The sequence below is a fragment of the Antechinus flavipes genome, chromosome 5, assembly GCF_016432865.1.
Source record: "Antechinus flavipes isolate AdamAnt ecotype Samford, QLD, Australia chromosome 5, AdamAnt_v2, whole genome shotgun sequence".
Lineage (NCBI taxonomy): Eukaryota > Metazoa > Chordata > Mammalia > Dasyuromorphia > Dasyuridae > Antechinus > Antechinus flavipes.
The window spans coordinates 270077870-270101605 of NC_067402.1; the positions used below are offsets into that span (position 1 = coordinate 270077870).

Sequence of the window (23736 nt, forward strand, 5' to 3'; positions counted from 1 at the left end):
TCGCGTATGTTTCTAGATCACGGGTTTTTTAACCCTTTTTTGTGTGTCACAGCTTTCCCCTTGGGAAGTTTATGGACCTTTGCTCAGAACAGCATTTTTAAATGCATAAAATAAAATACTTAATGTTGCAAAACAAATTAGTTAAATTGAAATAGTTATCAAGTGAAATTCAATAAAAATTTGTTTTAAGTTAAATAAAAAGTTCACAAATTCCAAATGAAAAATATTAAATAAAATATTAACTTTTAGATATTAAAATATTAAATATTAAGTAAAAAAATTGACAGACCCCCTCTTCTAGTTATTGTATGACTGAGGAAGGCACAATAACTGAGGAAGGAACCCCACAAAAAGTCAACTGAAGATTGCCAGATGGTGAGAAGCAAGATGAAGACTTGTAATCAGCTCCTCATCTCTTCCCCTCTCCCTCCATTTGGGATTACTGGTGGTTCTAGAACTATAGGGTCAGCATGGAATCAGTGGGTCCTTTGGTCCTTTCCTTTTGGCTGTTTGGCCTGGCTCTGAATAATATCCTGGGCTTGTACAGAACTGGGGTCTACTTGTTTGCCCTCGGATCTCCAAGAGACCCAATGACATCATGGGGTGCTGGGCTCAGCCTCTCTGCTCGGGTTAGGTCTGGAAGGGATCTCAGAGGTAATCTGGGCTGATCCCTTCATTTTACATATCCTTTCAGAAGAGTTCTGTTGGTTCTCGGGGGTTCAGCTTCCACTGAGAGCAGACCAAGAGTTTCTTCTAACCCGAGGGCAGAACTTTCCTCCATTCCCTCCAGAGCCCCCAGGGCTCCAGCCTAGTCCCAGAACTGAAGCAAATGGGGGTAAAAGTCCTGTAACTGAGGGGGCTTAAGGAAGAAAGGGAGCATTTTGGGTTCAATGTGAGCCCAGCTCTGCTCAAACACCAGCTGTGCTTGGGTTGGGGGTAGGCTGGGGGTAGGCTGGGGGCAGCCTCGTGATTTACTTATTGTCACAATCCTTAATTCCTACAGAGATTTCAGTGACCAAGGTAGGCCCTAACAGCCGCACAGGTGGGAAAATCAAGCCAAATAATATATTGTGGAGGAAGGCAGCAAATGAAGCTTGCTCTTCTTCCATCCCTTCTCCTTTCTCTTCCCTCATCCTTGTCTGTATGTCTGTCTCCCTCTCTCTCTCTTCTCTTTGTCTCTGTCTCTGTTTTACTGTCCCTCTCTCCTTCTCCATCTTCATCTCTCTCTCTGTAGATAATTTTTTTTTTGTTGTTGTTGTTGTTGTTGTTGACATTGTAGTAAAGACAGAGAATCCAGTTTCATTTTAGGTTGTGGTGTAATTAGTAAGTTATAATGTTATATTTAAAAGGCATATGTTTAATTTAAATTTATTTTTTACTGTTGATTTAGCTAGGGGAATTAATATTAAAATTTGAAAATATTGCCTCATATTTTTATTTTGCAAAAACATTGAAATTATTTCCCAACTTGGCAGCTGATACAACCTTATTCTAGCTACCATTTTAAATTTAGAAAGCCTTTGTCAGGTTCCTTTAGGATGTAAGTGGTGTTGCAGTGACACCCTGTGGCTAAATTTGTTAATTGTATACTTGCATTAAAATATAGATACATATTTATATTTATATTTTCCACCCAATTATTTCCTTTCCAGATTCTTTTCTCTTATGAATTTTTTTGAGTAAAATAAAGAGTTTCAAAGAGATTTAGTCTTTCTGTGAAAAACTAGGAGCAAAGCTAATAGATGCATTTCCATGAGAAATGAACAGTAACAGATGCATTTTCTATTTTCTAGGAACACGAGGAAACCCTTCAGCATTGTTTCTTATTCTTGGAAATAGCTTTTTATCTTTGATCCTGAAATTGGCACTTGTCTGGTTCTTTAACACCAAATTAGCAGTGAAAATAATGTCTAGATGTTATTGTTGGAATTAGATACAATTCTTAACTTAGTTAAAGGAAGATGGGTTTTTTTGAGACAAAACAAAGCATTCTTAAATCTTGACTCTTTCCATGCTATTCTCATTTTCCTCATCTATCCATCCTCAGAAAGTTTCTCAGTGACAGAGACAATACCTACAGCTACCATATTGTTTTGACAGATGGAACTAGAGTGAAGAACTGGTTAAGAGATAAAGCGGTGGTATTAGTGAGGATACACACAGGGGTGGGGGGAGGATGAAGGAGGATAGCAAGAACAGAAATATGATGATTATAGATTTTACTAATGCATTTTTTCACTATTTCACTATTTTACTCTTAGGAGGTATTGGTCTATATTGAAGAATTGTAGTGTAAGCACATCAAATATTTAGAATCCTTAGCAACCTTCAATAGAGAACTTCAATATGAATCAATGTCCCTTCTGGTTCTAAATCTTGGAGTCTGTAATCTTTATTTCTTTTCTTTTTTTTCAGTGCCTGTGCTTGTGATTTTCCTTCTTTATTTTGCTCTGTTCTGTCTTATTATTCTTATACTTATATAAGTAATATATATATACATATATGTATATGTATATATATATTACTTATATAGAATGCTACTTATTACCCTCCTGACCTTACCTCCTTATTCTTTTTGGTTTTAGACTTGAGAAGGATAGTGTAGTTTAATGGATGGTGAGCTAGTCTGGGAATCAAAAAGACCATGGTTTAAATCTTGGCCTTTGTTACATAGTGGCTTGGGCCACTTAAACTGCTCAGATAAGTCTCAGAGGCTACACATTCCATGACAGGGCTGATTTGTGTTGGTTTTGGGAAAGCAGGGTTTGTCTATTGTGAGAAATTTCAGTGAGACTTCAGGTTTGGCCATTTTAGATTTACTAAATTTTGGCAAAAATCCTAAATCATGTATGTTCTTCCACAGGCCTTGGAATACTTGCTCTGGGCAAGTATCTCTATGGAATCCTCCACACCCCTCTTGGGGATTAGATATCTGACTTGGAGAGCTACCCTTTACACCGCTGTTTCCCAGTGCTACTATGACTGCCAAAGTGGAGCTCAAGGAGAGGTAATTGGAAACCAATTTTTAAATCCAATAAAACTGTTTTTTTTTTTTGTTTGTTTGTTTTTGTTTTTTGCTAAGGCTATTGGGGTTAAGTGACTGCAATCAGGTCCTCCTGACTTCAGGGCTGCTGTTCTATCCATTGCACCAACTAGCTGCCCTAAAATTAATATTTAAAAGCACAAGAACAACATGCTTATATATATGTATATTTAAACTTTTTTGTGTTTTTATTTTTCCCAGTTACATGCAAAACAATTTTTAAAATTATTAAAGCACATTCCTTTTTTTCATATTTCCATATGAATCATATTGGGAGAGAAAAATCAGAACAAAAGGGAAAAAAACCAGAAGGAAAAAAAAAAAAGTAAACATAGCACGTATTGATTTACATTCAGTTCTTCATAGCTGTCTTTATGGATGTGGATGGCATTTTCCATCCAAATTTTATTGGTTTTACCTTGGATCACTGAACAACTGACAAGAACCAAGTTGATCACTGTATAAAATCTTGTTGTTGTGTACAATGATGATCTGGTGCTCATTTCATGCAGCATCAGTTCATGTAAGTCTCTTCAGGCCTCTCTGAAATCATCCTGCTGATGGTTTCTTACAGAACAATAATATTCCATAACATTCATATGCCATAACTTATTCAGCCATTCCCTCAGTTTCCAGCTTCTAGCCACTACAAAGAGGGCTGCCACAAACATTCTTGCACATACAGGTCCCTTTTGCTTCTTTAAAATCTCTTTTGGGTATAAGCCCAGAAGTAACACTGCTGGATCAAAGGGTATGCACAGTTTGATAACTGTGGGCACAGTTCCAAATTTCTCTTCAGAATGGTTGGACCAGTTCACCACTCCATGCATTAGTGGGCCTTATTTTTTGAAATTGGGTTTACTCCTCTAGAGATATGATAATCAAAAATGATTTTTATGCCTTTATTTGGGTAAAACCGCCCAATTTCTTCTCACCTCTTGCTCCACTTTTCTCATCTGACTTGTTTTTCCTGTTCCCAAATTCTTAAATTCTGGGTTGCAATCCCATATGGAGTCATGTAACTCAGAATGAGGGTTGCAAAATATCAAAATGTCAAACAACTCTGAAAAAAGTTGGAGATTTTCTTTGTCCTGCAGTATCAAATATGCTGCTAAGATTTAATTCTTTATGAAAAAATAAACAAGCATATCTCATTAATATGCAAATTTGCTTTTGTCTTTAATAAATAAATGGTAAATTATACCAAAAAATTGTTTTAAAACAAATTTCTATATGATTTATTATCAGTAAATGTTTGATTTGTATACCTATTTTAGATCCCTAGGTAGTCAGGATTATGGAAAAATTTCTTGGATGAAAAGGGGTTATGAATGGAAAAAGTTTTAAGAAGCCCTGATCTATTTTGTCCCATATCTCTGGGTTCTAAGGACTTGGGTCTATATGCCTGCTCTGGCACTATCTTTGTGACTCTGGACAATTTGAGTAACTTTTCTGAGCTTCAGATTTTTCATTTGTAAAATTATGGGGTTGGATTATATGACTCAATGTTCCTTATGGCTCTAAATCTTGGAGCCTGTGATCTTTTATTCCTTTCCACCCCCTCTTCAGTATTTCCCTTCTTCATTTTACTCTCAATTTGTCTTCTCTTAGCCTATTTTCTGTCCCTCCATCCTTCTCTCAACACCTCTCTCATTTTGGTTTTAGCCTTGAGGCAGAAAAATAAGTTAATCAGTTCCCATGATTGTTGCTGTGTAGCTTCATTTATTTTTTTCCCTTCTTAGAGAGGCTATCCATGAAATTGCTCCATCTGGAGTCGAAGGAATGCATGGAATAATGATGGGAGGCTTTTTAGCATTTATGAGAACTCACAGTGAAGGGAGATTGTTTTCTTTCCAATGGGATTAAGGCTGGAGATGACTCTAGCTTTTTTTTTTTCCCTCTAGCTCATTTGATAGATGAGGAAATTAAGACAGAGAGGGTTAAGTGACTTGCCCAGGGTCACACAGCTATGTTGTGTCTGAGGCCATATTTGAAGAAAGGTCTCCCTGACTTCAGACTTGGTGCTTCTTGTTTGTAATAGCTACATGATAAATGTTGGATTGAATTAAATAGTCAAAGATGCTAAATCACCTCGCCATTAAGAACACTAACTGCTGATTACATATAATGTTTCATTTTGGAAATTAGAATTTTTTCCTATATTCTGTTAAAATTTTCAGGTGTGTTAACTTCAGGGTCTAATATCATTCAAATGACTAAATGTTAGGGTTTGGGTGAAACCGCAATGAAATTTTTGCAAAATATGCAAAAAAGAGATCTGTTAAGATAACAACTGACTTTAGTTTATGAGACTATTATATCTTCCATGTGCTTTTTAAAAAAAAAAGTTCTTTGGGGGGGCATAATTCTTTCTGCAAGATCTCATATAATGATGAACCAACCCATTTGATTGTAATTTAGATTAAAGAAAAGGTTTCCTTTTGAATTCTGATTTTTACTTAGGGAGTGTCTAGCCAAATGAACATATATAACATCTTGCCTACTTTTTATGTTGAAAAAAGGTTAATTGATTATTTCCAGGGAAGTAATAGTTGATGTATATATTATTTTGAAAGTTCTTGATGTCAGAAAAGGAATGTGAAGAATAAAATATGGTTACTCACTTGACAAATTTATAATCATTGCTCTTCTATTAGACATAACAATTTTTAAAATTGTTTAATCCATAATAGATATTTGCTCGGCGAGGCCTGGGAAAAATTGATGAATTATTGCACTTACAAGTAATAAGCCTCACACCACCACGGCAAGAAGCAAAAAGATGCTTTAGAGAGGCCACCATAAAGGTATACAAATGAATGAAATCAGAGAAAATTGCTTCATTTTCCATTTGATTATGTTCGCTTTCTGTAGAATACAAAAGAATACTTTTTATTGTTACTTTTATTTTTTATTTTATTTTCTCAATAGTATTTATTTTTCCAATTACACATAAACATAGTTTTCAACATTCATTTTTGTAAGATTTTAAGTTCTGACTTTTTTCCCTCCCTTCTTCCCTTCCTTTTCCCTTCTCCAAGATAGCAAGCTATCTGATATAGGTTATACATGTACATTGATTATTACTTTTAAATATCATTCTCTGGGATGCAGATGGCAGTGATGATCTTCAAGAGAGCAGTATTTGAACCTCGAAGAAAGACCAAGTCTTTCATAAGGACGAAACCAAGAATTAACTTACGGGAAATACAGAATGTAAGTCTGGGGTTATGGATTATGGGAATTTTCTCAATATAGGTAGAAGATAACTGTAATTAAAAAATACAATTAAAAACATCCAAAAAGTGATGACTGCCAAGGCCTATGTGTTGATCAATTCTTGATTCTGCTGTCAGTGGGAAGCTAGAAAAGAGGCATTTTTTTCTTTTATCTTTATTGTCTCAAGATGCAGTTTATTAAAATAGCAGGAACACTTTTCTGCTTAGGGGTGGGGGGAGAATGGACATTCAGGTTTTAGACTTGAGTACCAGTTCAGCTGAGATGAAGATATAGTTGGTTATGCAAAGTTAGATATGGATCATGGGTAATAACAAGTCACAGGACCCTTAACTGTGTAGAGAGTAACCAAAACAACAAGCTGGGGGATGATTTATTTAAATACTTCAGAATATCCCTAACCTTCCTGATGAGGGTACTGTCTCCTATGGTGGAAACTGCAACTTGTCCATACCTCTCATAATGCTCTGTGCTCTATGGAACACCTACCCAATATACTGGGGACTTCCTCTTTAGTATTCTTGACATTGAGTGAGTAACGGAATAACACAGAATCTCCATCAGTTAATCTTCACTTTGGCCACATTATGGACCCACTGGTCCTACATTGTTTTGATAATATCTTTTATACCTCTTCTGCCCTCTAATCCTTCTTTGTGGTCTATGTGATAGCCTGATGATTTCAGATAAAAATAGGGGACTGCTAAACCAGATCCCTGTAAGTGTATATTGACTTAGAAAAGTCACATATTAACATTATTCATGCTTTATTATATTTTTATTCATTTTTTTCCAGTAGCATTTTAAATCTGATTTGGGCTGCATTTGGAAGTGTTGTGAGCCTCAGCTCTTTCATGCTACATGTCCTTTGCCCTTTTGATGAGCTACAACCTTAGTGTTTCAATGACTTGTATTCTGTGAGGTGTACCTGGGGTGTTTCAGAAGAATATTATTATTTAAAGATGACATTTGTTTTAGGCAAAAAGTTGGGAATCATTAAAAACATTATACAGATTCCCAGACACATTAAAATCCTTTTCAGTTCTTGGTTTAGTTCATTGTCATCTGCAGGGCCTTTTAAAGATGTATGTACTTATGGACCAGCGCTATAGAATTTCATCCCATTGCATAATATAGTCTGAACAGGAGACATTTTTCATCCACTTTGCTTTTCCCGTGTGGACAATTAAGTACAACTCTTTAAAAAAATTTTTTTTTTATTTTCAGAACATATGCAAAATTTCCTCCCCTTCCCCCACCCTCTCCCCTAGATGGCAAGTAATCCAATATATGTTAAACATGTTAAAAATATATGTTAAATCCTATATACATACATACATACATACATATATATATATATACATATATTGGATTTAAAATATATGATATGAGAAAGGGGAAAAAAGAGAAAGAAAACAAAATGCAAGCAAACAAGAACAAAAAGAGTGAAAATACTATGTTGTGGTCCACACTCTGTTCCCATGGTTCTGTATCTGTGTGTATATGGCTTTCTTTATCACTGAACAATTGGAACTGACCTGAATCATCTCACTGTTGAAGAGAGCCATGTCCATCAGAATTGATGTTCATATAGTCTTGTTGCTGCTGTGTATAATGATCTCCTGCTTCTGCTCATTTTACTCAGCATTAGTTCATGTAAGTCTCTCCAGGCCTTTCTGAAATCATCCTCCCAACCATTTCTTACAGAACAATAATATTCCATAACATTCATATACCACAATTTACCCAGCCATTCTCCAATTGATGGGCATTCACTCAATGTTGTCCCTATTCATCCTCATAACCCTCCTAATCACCCACTTCCACATATTCTCAATATCCATAACCCCCTTAATCCTTTTTTTAAAATAACTTTTTATTAACAGAACCCATGCCAGGGTAATTTTTTACAGCATTATCCCTTGCACTCGCTTCTGTTTCGATTTTTCCCCTCCCTCCCTTCACCCCCTCCCCCAGATGGCAAGCAGTCCTTTACATGTTAAATAGGTTACAATATATCCTAGATACAATATATGTGTGCAGAACCGAACAGTTCTCTTGCATAACCCCCTTAATCCTACTAGTCTTTTCAGCTTTGTGAGGCGGGAATTGGCCTCGCACTACTAGTCAAAATCTCGGCTACCCACGATAATGACTACGTCCAAGATCTTAACCTACTACAATGCTAAAAATCCTCACATCACTCAGTTTCCAGTTTCTGGCCACTACAAACAGGGCTGACACAAACATTTTGGCGCATACAGGTCCCTTTCCCTTCTTTAGTATCTTTTTGGGATATAAGCCCAGTAGAAATACTGCTGGATCAAAGGGTATGCACAGTTTGATAACCTTTTGAGCATAGTTCCAAATTGCTCTCCAGAATGGCTGGATGTGTTCCCATAAGCAGAACTCTTTTAAGTGTTTCTGTATCTCATTTGATGAAGATGTGTGTTGGGAATTAATGCAATCAGATAATCAGCATATTATCTATAAACAGGAACATCTGGAGGCCTCATCACCTATAGAGAATCCTTTCATTGGGACTGTGTGCTGGATAACACCTGAGATAGTGGCAAACATGTTTGGAGAGCACCCATTTTCCATGTTATATCACTTTTGTGTGTTACTTGTTCAGTGTTTCCTGATTTTTAGAGATAGTATTCATGACATATGGGTATGAAGTTTTTCTGGAGCTTGTGAAAATTTGCCCTCTTTCGTTACTTATTCTAGAACCATCCCGTGTTTTCCGCTTCTTGGAAAAGTATTCAAGATTATCAGACAGTTGACCCCCTTAACTGACCCTTCAGCATCTACTTATCTCCCAGTACCAGTGAAAAACAATATTTGGATTTATTGTGCTATATCATGGCTTTAACTCCCATTGTTTGTTAGTCCTGGGTACTGCTTGGTCTAGACACTTCTCTACCAATCCACCCCTGTCATGCTCTTCTAGAATTGGTTCATAGCCCTTTAGTGCTTGGTTTTGGAAATCCTATATATTCTTTCATCTCCAAGGCCAAAGGGTTCTCTGGAATCACAGAGGCCATATTACGCAATCCATAAATAAACACTTATTGACCACCTATTATGTTCTAACTGCTAGATACTAGAAGTTAAAAAGGATCTCTGGGATTTCTGTCCAGTCAGCTGGTTAGTCAATAATCACTAAACATTTATTTTGTGCCAAGTTTTGTACTAAGAATTGGGGATACAAGGAAAGGCAAATACTGTCTCTTAAAATCTCTAGGAACCCATGTTTTTAATAAGTGAGAAATCTGCAAATAAATAAGGAATATAAGATTTATACAAAGTCAGAAGTAATCTCAGAGGGAAGGCGCCGGCAGTTGGGAAGACTGGAAAAGGCTTCCTTTAGAAGTGGAGAGTTGAGTTGAGTCTTGATGAAACCTTGGGAAGCTCCAAAAGTGGATATGTGTACGAGAACATTCCGGGTACAGGGGATAGCCAGTGAAAAGGTGAAAAGCTTCGGAGTGTTCTCTTCAAGGAATGGCAAACAAGCCTGTGTGTCTGGGTCGGTGTGTGTGGAGTGGAATAATGTCGGTGACTGCAAGGGTCCTGATTGTGAAGAAAAAGATGTTAAAGCCAACTGGCATATATTATCCATATAGGAGTGGTGCTGATGATCAGATTTATGCCTCAAGAAAATATTTTGGCCACTATGCGGATGGTGGATTATAATAGGGAGAGACTTGAGCCAGTATACATACACACACATAGGAGATGTGAACTCATGAGAACTCATTAAGAATAGTTTTGAGTGAAAAGAGAAGAAGGCTTGAGAACAGAGCTTTGAAAGGAGGACCAGATGAGACTTGTGTCATGAAATCATAGTGAAGAGAGAGTATCCAGGAGGAGAAAGTGATCAAGTGTTTTTTAAAAGCTGCACAGAGATCCAGAAGAAAGAAGACTGAGAAAAAGCCTTCGTTTTGGCAATTAAGAGATGGAGAAACTGAGACTGAGAGGGGTTAAGTGGCTTGTGTAGAGTGACATAGATGTTAAGTGTCTGAAGATGGATTTGCACCCAAGTCTTTGGGGGCTGTATTCCCTTCATCGTGCCTCAAGCCTATGAAGGCTATTGACAAATGTTTCTCAATACTGTTTATGATTCTCATTCACCTTCCTGGTCACCATATCAAACTGTTGCTTAGTAGTGAGCTTGCAGCACACTTACACTAAGACACTAACAATGGCTCAGCCATCCCCTCTGGAAGTCCCAGTTCAAGTCCCACCTCCTGCATTCAGTCCCTCTGACACCTCTGACAACCTTATCTGGTTTATGTCTTATTTGTATGACTGATATCTGCCAGATTTTTCTGGTGTGAGCAGTGAGAGGCTTTCTTACAATCTCCTTACTTATCTTGGGTATTAACTGTTCCTTGGCCTTAATTTTTCAGTCTTTTCCAGTTGAAAGATGATTCTCAATGGCAGAGAAGATAGAAGTCAATAAAGGCTGAACTTTATTGCCTTCTCCATATTGACAGTTATCAATTTCCCATGTGCCGAGATCCTATCCTTTCTTTGATCTTCCTCTTTTTTCTTGAATAGGTTTAAACAAACAAGCCTTTGTTGTTGTTCTTAACATTGTTCTCTAGTCCAGGTTCATTTTAAGCTTTAGCACTCTTGACAATTCTCATAGGAGGGTGTGCCATTTTTGTAGTCATCCTTTATTACCTGCCCTTGCTTTCATTTTGTATGCCTTTAAATAAATCTACATTTTGGGATACATAAATTATATATTCACTTCAGTCTCATTAGTCCATTTCCCCTTTTTTCTTCTTGCTCAGAATTTTCTCTTTGTGCTGTCAGAATTTTTCTTGAAAGTGTTTCATTCCTTCCTAAGCTGAGTTCCCCTTGAGAATTTTAGTCCACAAGATATGACCTAATCTTTCTCTGAGGCCTTTGAAATCTGCTTTCTCAAATAATGGACACAAAGAGTTCTTGACCTTTTTAATGTTTTGGTCCCTTTTGGCATTCTGGTGACCCTTTTGAACTCCTCTAAGTAATTGAAGGAGATGCTAAATTTTGGCTAGTTAGTGAAAATAAAGATGGATCTTTTTTTCCCATCCCATTTTTTCTCATCCTTAATTCCTCTAGGAATTTAGGGTCAAGTTCCTAAGACTCATTGACATTAAAGGAAAATCTATGGATCCCACATTAAGAACTCCTGATCTGTGCCTGATCTATGTCCGGATTTATTTTTCCTTTGTCACAAAATCCTCCAAGATAATATGTCCAAAACAGAACTCTCTATCTTTTCTATCTCACTCACTTCTCTTCTCAGTTTCCCATTTTTTCTGTCAGAGACCCTACCACCAGCCCAGTCATCTGGGTTCAAAACCTCTCACCTCTGTCACCCATGATGCCTCCCTCTTCCTCATATCCGATCCACTGCTAATTTTTTTTGATTCTGTCTCATTTGTGCAACTTGCGTTTTTCTGCTTCTCTACTCTTAGGGGCAGTTCAGGCCCCGAGAACCTCTTGCCTGGAATAAGTAGCCTAAAAGTAGCCTAACTGCTTTTTCTTTGCACAGACCTGCCAAGGCATGTTTTTACCTGATCACTTTTCTTCTCAGCTGAAGAAACTTCAATGTTTCCATCTGATAAATGGATAAAATGAAAATGTCTATTGAATATGGAAAGCTTTTCACCTTATGGCTCCAGCTGATCTTTCCAGACTTGTTAGGATGCCCCTCATCAAGGATAGTGCCCGGCACTTAGTAGATGCTTGGCAAATGCTTATTGATCTATCTTATGAATCGAAAAGGTGGTTACTGCATTCTTAGTAGGAACATCAAATAATAGAATTTCGAATCTGGCTGTTGTTCCTGTTAAAGATAGCTAGCAGCAAGTTCTCTGCACATGTTATTTGCTTTACGTATTTTATTTCATTTGATCCTCACAATAACTCTGGGAGATACATGTTAATATTATCCCCATTTTACAGATGAGGAAATTGAGACAAATGGTGGGAAAATGACCTGCCAGGGTCATACCACTACTAAGTATCCAAAACTGGATGTTAATTGAGTTCTTCTTGATTCAAAGTCACTCACTTTTTCCCCTGTACTACCTAATGGTTCCAGAAAACCCATCCTAGAGGTCTTATGAACCAGGGAGAGTTGCTTGGGGCTGGAGCTGGGGGCACCGCTGCTGAGCATTATGAACAGTATTAAAGAAAGGGGGAGAAAGCCCCAAGGAGCCCAGCCAGGTTCATCTGGGGAGGACCGGATCACTCCAGGATCCACAGGTTCCATGGGCTCAGCACACAGCAACTCATTCAGCTTGTGCACAGGCTGGTTTCTTGTTACTGTGGGACCTGAATTAGGATAGAGAAGGTTGTCAACCTGAAGCAAGAGGGATGGGAGGAAAGCTTCTAAGGGGAGTTTAGGTTAGCTTTGACAGAATCAAAGGCATAAAAATCACATGGCTTCCCAGACCAACTTGTGGCCATCCTCTTCCTTCCCCCTACTCTATTTCCAGCTCCCACTTCCACCCTCATGAGAGCTTGAAGTAGTCTGCCCCTTACCTGGCACAGAGGAAGTAATTAAGAAAAAGCTTCTCTATCTGCTTTTCCTGGTTGCTGTCTGATCTCTCTCTCTCTCTCTCTCTCTCTCTCTCTCTCTCTCTCTCTCTCTCTCACTCCCATTTCGCCCCGTTTATTTCTGTCTCTCCTTGAATCCCTCTCTCTCCTAGAGAGAGCTCTGAGTATCTGATGTGATCTAGTAGCTTTGACATATTCCCAGGAATAATCTAGGTGCTTGTTTATTTCTTAATGTCTAACAATCAGGGAAGACAAGAAAACAATTTTTCTTCTTTAGGAAGTAAGCTCAAAGGCCCCATTGAGGTATATATAGTACCCATGTTCCATGAGAGAGCTTGTGAAATCTCAAAACAAAAGAATTTTCCATTTTTGTGGTGATGTTCCCCAAATCCGCAGCCTTTGGCATTCAGAGCTCATCCACACTTTGGACCTTATGCTCCTTAGTGTCTACAGCAGGCAGATAACCTTAGTGAAACCGCATGGCCACTGCCAGTCTGGCCCTTTGGGGTGGGTTCCTTTTGCCCAGCCACAATGGCTGCTTGCCTTCTCTTGGGCAGCATTCTTTCTCTCTGTCTTTTTTTTTTTTATTAAAGCTTTTTATTTACAAAACATCTACATGGATAATTTTTCAACACTCATCTTTGCAAAACCTTGTGTTCCAAATTTTCCCCTTCTTCCCCTGTCCCTTCCCTTAGATGGCAAATAATCCAATATATATGAAACATGTTAAAATATATGTTAAATCCAATATATGTATACGTATTTAAACAATTATCTTGCTGTACAAGAAAAATCAGATAAAAAACGAGAAAGAAAACAAAATGCAAGCAAACAACAAAAAGAGTGAAAATGCTATGTTGCAATCCACATAGTTCCTGCAATCCTCTCTCTGGGTGTAGATGTCTTCATCACAAGGTCATTGCTACTAGTCTGAATCATCTCATTGTTGGAAAGAGTCATGTTGGATAGAATTCTCAAGGGTCAACTCTATTCCATTTCTGTAAATTTATTTTCGGAGGTTCTTCATGACATTGTGCTAAAATATGCTTCCTTAACAGCCCTAATTCTGCCCTCTGTTGTACTTAAACTACCTATGTGATGGACCAAGATAGGAATCTGATCCCTTTAAGTTTTACTCTTTTTTAGATTAAATATCCCCAGCTCTTTCAGCACTCCTTAGGTGCTTTCCTTTGGAAGGGTACTCCAACTTTTCATTAATCTTTCTAAAATGTGGCATCAGATTTGAAAAAAATTCCATATGAGGTCTGATAGGGTGAAATATGGTAGTACCTCCTCCAATAAATAGCATATTATATGTATATTAATGTAAATCAAGGTAGTCCCATTAAATTGTTTGGGGGAGAGGGGGTAGTGGTGGGAAATGATGGAGAACAGCTTAAAATTTCTACATCTTGAATTTGTGTATTTGGATTTTGAGCCCAAGGCTTGGAATTGATGTTTGTCCTTATTCAATTTCATGTTGTTGGTTTTTGTTCATAATTACAACCTAGTAAACTCTTTTGTCTTGATTCTATCAGTAGTCTGTTAGCTATTCCTTTAAATTGTTATTTCCATATTTTATAAGCCTGCATTCTGTTTGTGATTAAGAATAATTAAGATGTTTCATCAGAATTCTTTGTTTATAATGTATTGTAGGCCCACCAAATACCATCTCTGTTGCTCTTGGACTCTCCTCCACTTCCATTCTTTGGAATCATCAGGAGAATGTGGCTTGAAAAGGCCAGCCTTTGTTGGGAGGGAGAAGTCTGGGGCATAAAAGAATTTTGCAATTGCAGTTTCCCAAAGGCAATCAATTCTGGTTGCTCTGTCTTGTGCTGGACTTAATCCATTTTCACCTTTTCTGTTTCAGTCCCAAGTATATATGTATGTGTGTATCTATAAATATGTGTTTTAATTATGTGTATTTGTATGTATACATATGGATAGATAGGGCAGACACAACAAATTAATAATCACATATAAGTTGTCCATCTGCACCTCCATGTCTTATAGGAAGACATGCTTAAAGAAGGTATTTGACAAGATCATACAAGAGATCAAACAATTAATAAGCTTTTATTGAGTACATACTATTGTGTCAACTGTTATGTACATTTTGGGAAAAAAAGACAAAATCATTTTGTTCCCTGCCCTTAAGAGGATTACATGCAGATCTTCCCCTCAAATAAAACAGATATAAAGTAAGCAGTGGGGGGAGCAACTGGTAGCTGGAGTGGGTGAAGGTGGGGAATCAAGAAAGCCAGCCAGTAGGAGACCTTCAATATGGAGGCAAAAAGTCTTTTTCTTTCCTTTCTTTTCCTAGAGAAAGAAGAAAATCAGTGTGACTGGATTATAGAGGGGGGCACATTATAATAACTCAGGAAAAGTTGAATGTTGCCACTTTGTTAAGAACTTGACCTACCTAATGAAGGATTTTATATTTGATCCTAGAAGGAAAGGGATGATAGTGGACTTTACAAAAAGTTTCTTGGGGTGTATGTGCCATTGCACTAAAATAATAGACTTATACATTAGGAAAATCTTGCTTTGGTGACCCTGGAGGTTGGACTGAAAGATGTTATTGTAGTATTCCTGGTGAAGAGGGCCTGAGCCAGGATGTGACTATGTGAGTGAAGAGAAGGGGTGATGTGGGAGAGGTGTAAACAGGTGTCCCAGGGTGGAGACTGGCCAGACTCTCTGAAGTGACATGAATCTACCTGGAGAATACTAGGGAGCTATTTTTAGAAGCATCTGAATGACTTGTAAGCAAATGTCCTTAGGGAGACTGTGGTTTACGGGTAGACATTCTGTAATTGGTCCTGGTCGGATAACTGTGTTGAAGAGGAGGTCTTTTAATTCAAAGCTTCTTAATCTGTGGCTTGTGACCCTATATGGGGTTCCCACAAAAAAGGGGATCATGAAATGATGATTTATTATCAGTAAATATTTAATTTGTATACTCGTTTTATGGAAGAAGTTTACAAAGCCCCATTTTAAATGATTGCAGATAGCAATTGATTCAGCAGATTGATTCAGCCTGCCTTATTAGCTTCAGTTGTGGCTTCTTGATCTGGGCGAAGGAGTGGTGCCCATGAACTTGTGAATTTAAAAGCTCCTCATCGTTCTGAGGAGCAAATGGCGCTAGAGTCAAATTAAATTACATGAAGCTGGCAATTGCTTGAATATTTGGGGTACATGAAAATATGGAGCAGAGGATGACCCTGAAGTTATAAATTTGTATGAGTGGAAAGATGGTTGTATCCTTGAAAGAAACAGAGAAATTTGAAAGAGGATTAAATTGGGAGGTGTAGGATGAGGAAGAAAATGAATTCTGTTTTGGACAGGTAAAGGCCATTAGGCTGGGGTGAAGCTAGAGCTTGGGGAAGAGGTGAGGACTGGTTAAATAGGTAAGTCATCTGCATTTTAATTAAACTCACAGAAGCTTCTGAGGTCACTAAGGGAGAGTCCAGTACAAAGTGAAAGGCAAAACCCCATTGGATGGGGAGATCCTCCAGATGCCTTCATTTGTGGATGTGACTGTTCTGATCACAGTGAGCCCAGAACATTGTAAGCTCTTAGATCCATAATAACTCCAAAGAATTTGGCCACCTTATCCCCACAGAAAAACATGAAAACAAATAAATGAATGGAGAACTAGCCTAGTAAACCCATTCAAAAACAGTGAGGTTAGTGTGATGTAATTTATTAAATTCATGATAATCCCTAGATTTAACTATTATTTTTTCTAATTATATATGCCATCCAACAAATAGTTTATTCTAGAACTTTGTTTAGGAACTGTGAAGACCGAGTTAGCACCCTGGATGCCTTAGAATCAGCCAGAGTCAGGATAAACAAAAGTCCTTGGTCTTTATTCTTGGTCTTTAGGGATAGAAGTGAAGGAAATGGACACAAGCTCTCCACTACCTCCCTTCTTGTCCACCACAAAAGTGATTCTGGCTTGTCTTATTCCACCCCCACAATTCTCTGTATACACCAAAAGACTGAGCCAGCACAGGGTAGTGGGAAGGGCCATTTTCCAAGCATATGCTTATAGAATATTGTCCAATCGTAATTAGCCTTAAGTGCTCAGTTTTCTGATTCCAGTACACCTACTCAATTATAAGGGCAGCGGCAGCAAGAATTCAAACCTGATGGATTGACAGCAGATTCATCAGCAGAACTCCAGTCATTGGAACAATATAAAGTCAAAGTATGATGAAGAAAAGGGGCTTCGAGAAGCTGCTGAACAGAAGGTGTCAAGCTTGATTGAAGAGTTAAAGAGACAACTGTAATTCAAAATTTAAAGACTGAATTGCTTCAAAGACCTGGTGTAGAAGATGTTGCTGTATTGAAGAAAGAGCTAGTCCAGGTTCAGACCTTAATGGACAACATAACTTTGGAGCGTGAGAAAGAGAGAAACTCAAAGAGGAATGTAGAAAGCTACAGGCTGATTGTGCTAACTCAGAGATCACAATAAGCCAGCTAAGAAGTGAACTTGCTAAAGGCTCCCAGGAAGTTGCCGTGTATGTACAGGAGCTGCAGAAACTTCAAAGTTCAGTTAATGAATTAACTCAGAAAAATCAGAATTTGTCAGAAAAGTTACTGAAGAAAGAACAAGATTACACTCAATTAGAGGAGAAACAAAATGAAGAGTATGTTTGTAAAAAGAATATTCAAGCAAACCTTCATCAAAAAGAACTGGATTAGCTTCAATCAAAATTATCATCATCGAAGCCTCACTGTAAAGATTACAGCTCTTTTCATCTCCTGCTTTCTTTTGTTTTAGAACACAGGTGGTCATGCCATCCCTGACTTCTCAGGAAGGTGAAAACCCCAAAAATGAGGTGATCACGTCCCCTCCCCCCAACTGCTCAGGAAGGGAGTGAAAAGCACCAAAGGGAAATGGGGAGTCAAGCCAGATATTGCTAGCGGGTTTCTGGGCTGAAGGGTCTTATTTGAAACAGGTATGCACAAACCCATCAGCATGGGAGGGATTACACAAGCACATAGCAATAACATACAGGCTATTAGTGATGACTCTCCCCACAACCAGTGCAGGCTCAATGTGGTGTAACAAACATGAATTATATATGCAAGTAGTGGTATAACAAACAATATGAATCAACATGGTGGTGTAAAAGATTCCCAAAAGTCCTAGAAGGAGGGTATGTAAACAACAGTCACACATATGCCTCCTTCAGCAGCTAAGAGATAGTCCAAAACCAATCTATTGTCCATTGCTCCACATGCTTCAGCATGTCCACATGCTTCACATCCCTGGAAGCTTTTGAAGTCCTGCAACAGTCTTTTTATATGTTAGGGAATCCAAAGATTCCTGAGGATTTTCAAGTCCTATAACAGTCTTATCATGTCTCAGAAAATCCAATGATTCCTGAGGATTTTGAAGTCCTTATAACAACCTTTTCATGTCTCAGGGATTCCAATGATTCCAGAGGGTTTTCAAATCCAATAATTTTTGATGTCCATGAGTCAAATGCCATAACCACCATGCTCATTCAGTGGTGGGCACAGTCAGTAATGGAACCACCCAGTGTTTCTTGGGTCTTCTCCTTCATCTCAAGGGTCTGCTCTGTCTCTCTGCGATGGACAAGATGAATATGGCTTGTTGGCACCATCTGATTCCTTCTCCACCTGTAGAGATACAAGCAAACCCTCTCCCCCAAGCAGTTAGCCTATCTGGTCCCTTCCATTCACCACTTTCTGGGTCTCTCCACATCACCTGGTGATTATCTAATGATAGTAGAGCTGCTCGCATTGGACATTGCCCTTCCGGTGGGTTATAAAACCTGTCTGCCGGAGCTAGTACATCTTTGTCAAAAATCAAGAAGTTAATAGTATAAAGAGCTAGATTTAGAAGTTCTCTAGGGTTACCTGTGGCTCCCCCTTTCTTTTGTTTTTGGAGCAGCGTCTTAATGTCTCTGTTTCTCCTCTCTACTACTGCCTGTCCTTGAAGATTAAAGTGTATGTCAGTGGTGTGTAAAATCTTATACTGTGCACAAAAGGGTGCAAAATGTTTAGAAGTATATGCAGGTCCATTGTCTGTTTTTATTGCTTGTGGCACACCCATAATTGCAAATGCTTGTATAAGGAATTCAGTGACCACTCGGGCTGGTATTTGCTGCTGGTATTGCAAAAGTGAATCCTGAAAAGGTGTCTACCACAACGTGGATAAAAGACAGATGGCCAAAAGATTTGTAATGGGTCACATCCATTTGCCAGATTTCATTGGGTCTCAAACCACGAGGGTTTTTCCCTGGAGGCAGTGTAGGAGCATGGAAAGGAAGGCAAGCCATACAGGCTTTTACTATGTTCCTTGCTTCCTCTCTTGCCATTCCAAATTGTAAATGTAAAGTTTGAGCAGCCTGATATTTAAAATGAGATTCTTGGGCTTCTTGAACTAAAGGAGTATTGGCCAACATGGTTAGAAGGCTATCTGCCTTTGAATTACCATCAGAAATAGGACCTGGAAGTCCACTATGAGAGTGGACATGCAAGAAATAAATCTTACTGGATGCTTTCTCACTTGCTCTTGAAGTTCCTTAAAGAGCTGATATATATTAGAAGCTACAAATTTTATTTGGGCTGTGGCAATACTTTGTACCACATCTACTGAATAGGCTGAATCAGATATTATATTTCTATCTCTTGGATAATAAGTAAGAGCCTAGAGAATTGAATTCATCTAAAGGAGCTAAGTGCTGTTTTGAGCTTGAATTCCCTCTTAAATATGTTCTTCCTCTCCTTCCCAGTTTGAGATAGTTTTCACTGATGAAAGGAGGGAGAAATTTCAGCCTTTCTTTTTCTCTTCAGTGAAATTCACATTTCCTCAAAGGGCGGGCCCAATTAAAAAAAAAAAAACAAATTAAAAAATAAACCCTCCCCGAAACCTTTTTTTTTCCTTGCCCATAGTATTTTGTTCACAAGATCCTTCTCTTTTTCAATGTTATACTTTGTTCTTGGTTATATTCTTATTAATACTGATTTTTTAAAAAGATCTGAGCTTGGTGGAGAGTTACCTGTTTGACCTCATTCCTCTCTTGGGCTGTATAAAGAAGACTGTAGTCTCCTTTCTTCTTCATTAGGATTACTTGCTATTGTATTGCCAGGATTTCCTTTTCTAGGACTTTTCAACCATTCAGGAATTTAGAAGTTTTAGACCTGGCGTAATCCATATCCATTCTCTAAAGATCTTGAAACCTACTTTCTGGCAATTTTAAAACTTCTGCCTGCCCACTTTTGGTCTACTCCAAAGATTCAGTTTTAACCTTTTTGAAATCTGCTTTTTAAAAATCTAATGGAGGAGTTTGTCATCACTATTTTTTGTGTGTGTGTGTCCTGGACCTCTTGGACAATTGTTGATGTTCATGATCCTTTCTAAGAATATTTTTAAATGCATACAATACAGAAAATTATAAACAAATACAGTTATCAAAATGTTAAAAGAAAAAAGACAACTCCTTTCCAAACAAGCTCATGGTCTCCATGTTAAGAACCCCAGACTTAGTCTAATCTATAGTTGGAATAACAAGTCTTGGTGAACAAGAAAGAAAATGGAAGTTTAAATAATGTTACTATTTTGAGACAAGTAATTTAGGAACATTCTTTTTTTTCCCCCCTTTTTGCTGGGACAATCAGGATTAAATGACTTGCCCAGGGTGATAGACCAGGCAGTGTTAAATGTCTGAGGCAGATTTGAACTTGGGTCCTCCTGACTTCAGGGCTGGTGCTCTTATCTACTGCACCAACTATCTGCCCCAATAAGAACAATTTGATTGTTTGACCCCCTGCTCTGGAGTGCCTTGGGATTGTATCCAGTATTCTCTTCCTTGGAAGTTATGAACTTGAAGATTGTGATCACTTTCTCTCATGATTTCTGGACCCTCTATATTTTCAGAAAGTTCTTGGATTGGACATAATTAAAAATACCATTTCTCTTTGAAATTTCCAATGAAGTTGGAAAGGAGGTAGTGTATTGAGTAGAGTGATGGGCTTGGAGGCAGGAAGATCTGTCTCAGGTATTGATTAGCTTGGTGATCCTGTCACTTAACCACTCTCATCCTCAATTTCCTCATCTGTAAAATGGAGCAGGGGGTGGGAATGATGTAGAGAGATGAAGACGATAATAGCATCTATTTCTCAGAGTTAATTGTAAGGATTAAATCAGATAACATATACAAAGTACCTTGCAAACCCTAGAGGACTATATAATGCCAGATATTTATTATTAATTACTTCCTGAGAGATAAAGTTATCAGCAAAGCAGGTCAAGAATTTATCATTTGTCCTCGTTTGAGAAGATGGAAATTTATAGCTAATATTTGTCATGGAAGCAACTTTCCCCTCATCACTACTGTGCTAGTTTTCTAATCCATTAGGAAGCAGCATGCCCACTGTCCACCAGGATGGGATGTGGGGAATAATGGTAGTCTATCCCCATAACTGCATCATTTTTGATCCTTTTAATATCAGTAAAGTTTTCCTATCCATCCATCTGCTCATATATTTATGCATTCCCCTTTTTGAGTTGGGGACTCCTCTGCTCCTCCTAGCTGGTCTGTCCCCTTTAGATGTGACCTATCCCCTCTTCCATGGTTTTTGTCCAGTCATAACATCGCCATTCTGCTAAGCAGTGCTGTTTCCTTGCTGGTCAAACTGACCTTGGTTGACATTTTCTGTTTATTACCCAGGATGTCACTCAGTGGGACGTAGATACCTGGAGCAAAATGTGCTGTTTTTCTCTACTATTTTCTTTCTTTCTTTCTTTTTTTTAATTTTAATATCTTTTTATTGATAGAACGCATGCCAGGGTAATTTTTTACAGCATTATCCCTTGCATTCATTTCTGTTCCGATTTTTCCCCTCCCTCCCTCCACCCCTCCCCCAGATGGCAAGCAGTCCTTTACATGTTGAATAGGTTACAGTATATTCTGGATACAATATATTTGTGCAGAACCGGACAGTTTTCTTGTTGTACAGGGAGAATTGAATTCAGAAGGTATAAATAACCCGGGAAGAAAAACAAAAATGCAAGCAGTTTATATTCATTTCCCAGTGTTCTTTCTCTGGGTGTAGCTGCTTCTGTCCATCTTTGATCAATTAAGGCTCTCTTTATCGAAGAAATCCACTTCCATCAGAATACATCCTCAAACAGTATCGTTGTTCTCTATTATTTTCTCCTGAGAATTGTCATCTCCACTATTTCCCTCCTTCCCTGCCCCATCACCCTCCTGGGAGATGATTGGATGAATACCAGTTGCTGTAGAATTTTGAATTCTGGAGACTTGAGGAAAGTCAATGAGAAGCTACAGGCTCAGGAGGGAGCAGTCTCCTTATTAGTAAAAATGAGAGGATTTGGACTAGCTCTACCTCTTGATCTTCCCTTTGATTCCAGCTGCAATGGCCACGCACTACCACAGAAAAGTTATTGACTGAGATGTTCGACAGCACCTCGGCCCAATTTCTGGCTGTCTTGGAAGCTATTACAGAACCGAGAAGGCGAGTGCTGCAAACCGGGCCGCCCATCTCAGAGGAGCTGGAGATCCGGGAAGTCTATGCCGAGCTCTTCATGGCAGGAGGCGAGCTCTTCTCAGGTAAAGACAGATGCAAAATCAGATCCTGTGGTGGAAAGTGGAGAGCTTTGGAAATGGGTCATTGTGGGGCTCGATGGGCCGTGACTTTGAGGTTCAGCCTTTATTGATTAGCATTAGCATCATCTTCTATATCTGCTACAAACAGGGAGCCAAATGCTTTTTTTGTCCCTTAAACAAATGTTACAAAATGCTTTCTTGCATTCTTTACAGATTCCCTCCCCACCCCCCCGAATTTTAAAAGTATCACATGGTTATTCCACCAAGAATGGTCAAAGAAAAAAGGCATTAGTCATGGATGACTCTTGTGACCACTTTTGGGGTTTTCTTGGCAGAGATCCTGGAATGATTTGCCATTTCTTTTTCCAACTCAGTTTATATATGGGGAAACTGAGGCAAGCAGGGTTAAGTGACTTGCCATAGTCACACAGCTGAGACTAGATTTGAGTTCAGAATCCTGAATCTAGAGCTGTAGCTCCATTCATTGTACCACCTGGCTGTCCCTAAAGCATGCATGCCTCCTATTAAATCTATCTATCTGTCCATCTGTCCATCTGTCTATCTATCCATTCATCTGTCTGTAACTGTCTATTTTTCAATCTGACTATCTATCCATTTATCTACTTGTCTATTTGTCTGTCTGTGTCTGTCTGTGTCAGTGTATCTGTCCATCTATCTAATCTATCTACTTGCCTATATCTATTTGTCTGCCTGTATCTGTCTGTCTATTTATCTTATCTATCTATCCATCTGTCCATTTGTTTATCTGTCCATCTATCAATCTTTATCATCTTATATTATCTAATCTATCTGTCTATCTGTCCATCTGTCTTGTCTTGTTTTTATAATCTAATTGTCTGTCTGTCTATCCATCCATTTATCTACTTGTCTCTTTGTCTGTCTGTATCTGTCTGTGTGTCAGTGTATCTGTCCATCTATCTAATCTATCTATCTACTTGCCTATATCTATTTGTCTGCCTGTATCTGTCTGTCTATTTATCTTATCTATCTATCCATCCGTCCATTTGTTTATCTGTCCATCTATCAATCTTTATGATCTTATATTATCTATCTAATCTATCTCTCTGTCTATCTGTCCATCTGTCTTGTCTTGTTTTTATAATCTAATTGTGTGTCTATCCATCCATATCTACTTGTCTATTTGTCTATATCTATCTATGTCTTTGTGTCTGTGTATCCATATGTCTATCTGTCTACTTGCCTATATTTGTCTGTATCTATCTGTCTGTCTGTCTATCTATTCATCCATCCATCCATCCATCCATC

General features: G+C 38.3%; 1 protein-coding gene across 1 annotated transcript in view; it reads left to right on the forward strand.

Annotated features, from left to right (window-relative positions):
- The window catches only part of CFAP54 (cilia and flagella associated protein 54), a 340765-nt gene that overhangs the window by 23955 nt on the left and 293074 nt on the right, over positions 1–23736 (forward strand). Inside the window, exons 6-9 of the mRNA XM_052001234.1 lie at positions 2864–3007; positions 5737–5850; positions 6158–6259; positions 22254–22452. Of these exons, the coding sequence (XP_051857194.1) occupies positions 2864–3007; positions 5737–5850; positions 6158–6259; positions 22254–22452 (559 nt within the window). The remainder of the gene's footprint in view (positions 1–2863; positions 3008–5736; positions 5851–6157; positions 6260–22253; positions 22453–23736) is intronic.